This window comes from Metopolophium dirhodum, chromosome 1 (genome assembly GCF_019925205.1).
Source record: "Metopolophium dirhodum isolate CAU chromosome 1, ASM1992520v1, whole genome shotgun sequence".
NCBI classification, from domain to species: Eukaryota; Metazoa; Arthropoda; class Insecta; order Hemiptera; family Aphididae; genus Metopolophium; species Metopolophium dirhodum.
This window is the reverse complement of record NC_083560.1, coordinates 4,136,856-4,141,474: the sequence shown is the minus strand read 5'-3', so window position 1 is coordinate 4,141,474 and position 4,619 is coordinate 4,136,856. Positions and strand designations below refer to the sequence as shown.

General features: G+C 39.1%; 1 protein-coding gene across 1 annotated transcript; it reads left to right on the top strand.

Moving 5' to 3' along the window:
• Positions 1-1,608: 1,608 nt before the first annotated feature.
• On the top strand, positions 1,609-3,083 carry LOC132936739 (tigger transposable element-derived protein 4-like). Its single transcript, XM_061003530.1, has 2 exons — positions 1,609-3,028; positions 3,076-3,083. Exons 1-2 carry the CDS (start codon positions 1,609-1,611, stop codon positions 3,081-3,083), a joined length of 1,428 nt encoding a protein of 475 aa, XP_060859513.1.
• Positions 3,084-4,619: the final 1,536 nt, after the last annotated feature.

The window sequence follows — 4,619 nt, the reverse complement described above, 5'->3', positions numbered from 1 at the left end:
AAAACGGTCCCCTGGCCTGGTCTGAGGCATATTACTATGTACCCGAAAGCCGTGCACACTTTTTAACTATGATCGACTTATAGAGAATTTTTTTGGCTTTCCAAATATATAGGTTTAATGCGTCGACAATTTCCGGCACACGGTCCGAAAAATTATAAACGATACGTTTCCCTGTACCGCAGATCTATAAAATAACGGTCCCCTGGCCCGGTCTAACGCATATTACTATGTCACCGAAAGTCGTGTAGACTTTCAATCTATGATCGACTTATGGAAAATTTTCCTGGCTTTCCGAATATATAGGTTTAATACGTCGCCACCTTCCGGAACATGGTCGGAAAAATGATAGACGATACGTTTCCCTGTACCGCAGCTCTATAAAAACAACAGTCCCATGGCCTGGTCTGAGGCATATTACTATGTACCCGAAAGCCATGAACACTTTTGAACATGAACGACTTATGGAGAATTTTTCTGGCTTTCCAAATATATAGGTTTGATGCGTCGCCATTTTCCGGATCTAGGTCAGAAAAATGATAGACGATACGTTTCCCTGTACCGCAGCTCTATAAAAACAACAGTCCCATGGCCTGGTCTGACGCATATTACTATGTACCCGAAAGCCGTGTACACTTCTGAACTATGAACGACTTATGGAGAATTTTCTTAGCTTTCCGAATATATATGTTTAATGTGTCGCCACCTTCCAGAACACGGTCGGAAAAATGATAAACAATACGTTTGCCTGTAGCGCGACTCTACAAAAAAACGGTCCCCTGGCCTGGTCTGAGGCATATAACTATGTACCCGAAAGCCGTGAACACTTTTGAACTATGAACGTCTTATAGGGAACTTGCTTATTTTCCGAATATATAGGCTTAATGCGTCACAACCTTCCGGAACACGGTTGGAATAATTATAAATGGCACGTTTGTCTGTACAAGAGGATCTACGAAAAAACGGTCCCCTGGCCTGGTCTGAGGCATATTACTATGTCTCCGAAAGCCGTGTACACTTTTAAACTATAAACGACTTATGGAGAATTTTCCTGGCTTTTCGAATATATAGGTTTGGTGCGTGGCCACATTCCAGAACACGGTCAGAAAAATTATAAATGGCACGTCTGCCTGTACCACGGCTCTACAAAAAAACGGTCCCCTGGCCTTGTCTGAGGCATATTACTATGTACCCGAAAGCCGTGCACACTTTTTAACTATGATCGACTTATAGAGAATTTTTCCGGCTTTCCAAATACAGTAAAACTCGCTTAAGACGCTCTCGCTTAAGACGCTTTCCCGCATAAGACGCTGTTTTTAGTCGGTCCCTAGACATTTCCTATACTAGTCAATGTAAAAATCACCTGTTAAGACGCTCAGTTTTTCTCTGTCTAATCGGGTAAAACGCTCTTTTTTTCAGCAGATTACGATAAATTTTAGTAGTTTTGTGAAAATAAAAATAGAATTTTTAGTATTATACGTGTTCTTATCGTTTTATTTTATCGCTATACCTATTTTATCATTACTTATTATAACAGTTTTACTGTATTTCATCGTCTTATGAGATTTAGTAAGTGCTGTTCGTTCGCATGTGTATAACCGTAATTTCGTTATGGCTAGTGGTATAAAACGTAAAGCGCTAACGATTTCGGACAAACTCAACATTTTGAAAAAGTACGATGAAGGATTGGCTGAGAAAAAAAAACAAAAAGATATTGCTAATGAACTGGGGATACCTCCTTCCACTTTAAGAACTTTATTGAAAAACAGACATGAAATAGAACAAAGCAGCTTGTTAGGTGGCAGCAAACGACAAAAATTAAAACACGGGAAGTATGAAGAGTTGGAAAATATTTTATTGGAGTGGTTTCAACAAGCTCGTAGTTTAAATTATCCAATAAATGGAGGTATAATCACGGAAAAGGCGATGGAGATTGCCGCACGTCTCAACTTAACCGAATTTAGTGGATCGACTGGTTGGCTGGATAGATTTCGGAGTAGGCATAGCATTGTGTACCGGCAAATATCAGGTGAGGCTGAATCTGTTAATAATGATGATATAGCTTCATGGAAAAATAACGTGTTGCCTTCATTACTGCGTGACTATGCTCCTGACGATGTATACAACGCTGATGAATTCGGATTGTTTTTTAAGCTTATGCCAGATAAGTCTTTTGTTTTTAAAAATGAGACATGCCATGGTGGAAAGTTGAGCAAGGAACGTCTCACGGTTTTAGTATGTACAAATTCTACCGGAACCCATAAATTGAAGTTGGTCGTCATTGGAAAAAGTAGGTCTCCTCGCTGTTTCAAAAATGTTCGTACGTTTCCATGTGAATACCTTGCTCAAAGTCGTGCTTGGATGACAGGAATACTATTCATAAACTGGATTCAACAGCTAGATGCATTTTTCGGTAAACAAAAGAGAAAAATTATTCTATTCGTCGACAATTGTCCGGCTCACCCTAAAGATATCCCTACTACCAATATAAAACTTGTTTTCTTTCCACCAAATACTACATCTAAGTTACAACCCCTAGATCAGGGTATCATTAAAGTGATAAAACAAAAGTACCGAAAAAAGTTAGTTCAGCGGTACTTGAGAGACATGGAGAGTACCAACCAAATTTCAACTAAAGTTAACGTTTTGGACTCCATACATTACGTTAGTGCCGCTTGGGATGAAATTAAACCAGATGTAATAATAAACTGTTTTCGGAAAGCTGCATTTGGTATGTTGAACAACTCTGAACAGGCTGATAGCTCACCTTTAAAAGAAGAGGACTTTCAGCTTCTGCAAAATTTTGCTGATTATGCAACAGTAGATGATGAACTCGTAACCAGTAGCACTCGGACTTTAGATGAAATAATCGCTGATACGAACTTAGTGGACAATGAGAAAGAAGACGACGATCAAGAAGAAGAAGATCAAGACTTTCCAGTATCTACTCCTACAATAACTACTGGTTTGCAACATTTATCGGAAATTCGGAAAGTATTATTCTGTGTTGAAAATTCCGAAGAAATGTTAGGTTGTCTTAATAAAATTGAAAACTTTCTTGCTGAAACACATTGTCAGAACCTTAAACAATCAAAAATAGATCATTTTTTTAATAAACAATAATAAAATATGTATGTAATAATAATATTTTTTTAAATTAAATTCAGTAGCACAAAAATATAAGTATGTATGTATATCGTAATTATAATTAATTTTTAAGTGTATTTCTCATTAAATTATGTTTAATAATAAAAAAATAAACTCGATATTTCAACCACATCATTTTGTTTCATTCCCGCATAAGACGCTTTCCCGCATAAGACGTTTTAGAGAGCTGGTCCCTTAAAGAGCGTCTTAAGCGAGTTTTACTGTATATAGGTTTAATGTGTCGCCACCTTCCGGCACACGATCGGCAAAAGGTATGGACGATACTTTTGCCTGTACCGCAGCTCTACAAAAAAACGGTCCCCTGACATGGTCTGAGGCATATAACTATGTCTCCGAAAGCCGTGTACACTTTTAAACTATGAACGACTTATGGAGAATTTTTCTGGCTTTCCAAATATATAGGTTTGATGCGTCGCCACCTTCCGGAACACGGTCGGAAAAATTATAAATGGCACGTTTGCCTGTACCGCGGCTCTACAAAAAAATTGTCCCCTGGCATGGTCTGAGGCATATTACTATGTCTCCGAAAGCCGTGTACACTTTTAAACCATGAACGACTTATGGAGAAATTTCCTGGCTTTCCAAATATATAAGTTTGATACGTCGCCACCTTCCGGAACATGGTCGGAAAAATCATAAATACGTTTGCCCGTAAAATAGGCTCTACGAAAAAACGGTCCCCTGGCCTGGTCCGAGGCATATTACTATGTACCCGAAAGCCATGAACACTTTTGAACATGAACGACTTATGGAGAATTTTTCTGGCTTTCCAAATATATAGGTTTGATGCGTCGACAATTTCCGGCACACGGTCAGAAAAATTATAAACGATACGTTTCCCTGTACCGCAGATCTATAAAATAACGGTCCCCTGGCCTGGTCTGAGACATATTACTATGTCCCCGAAAGCCGTGTACACTCCTGAACTATGAACAACTTATGGAGAATTTTCTTTGCTATCTGAATATATATGTTTAATGCGTCGCTATCTTCCGGAACATGATCGGAAAAATGATAGACGATACGTTTCCCTGTACCGCAGCTCTACACAAAAACGGTCCCCTGGCATGGTCTGAGGCATATTACTATGTCTCCGAAAGCCGTGTACACTTTTAAACTATGAACGACTTATGGAGAATTTTCCTGGCTTTCCAAATATATAAGTTTGATACGTCGCCACCTTCCGGAACATGGTCGGAAAAATCATAAATACGTTTGCCCGTACAATAGGCTCTACGAAAAAACGGTCCCCTGGCCCGGTCTGACGCATATTACTATGTCACCGAAAGCCGTGTACACTTTCAAACTATGATCGACTTATGGAGAATTTTCCTGGCTTTCCAAATATATATGTTTAATGTGTCGCCACCTTCCGGCACACGATCGGCAAAAAGTATGGACGATACTTTTGCCTGTACCGCAGCTCTATAAAAATAACAGTCCCATGGCCTGGT

Excerpts from the sequence above, each read along its gene's own strand:
- LOC132936739 (XM_061003530.1), top strand. The coding sequence starts at position 1,609 with ATGGCTAGTGGTATAAAACGTAAAGCGCTAACGATTTCGGACAAACTC.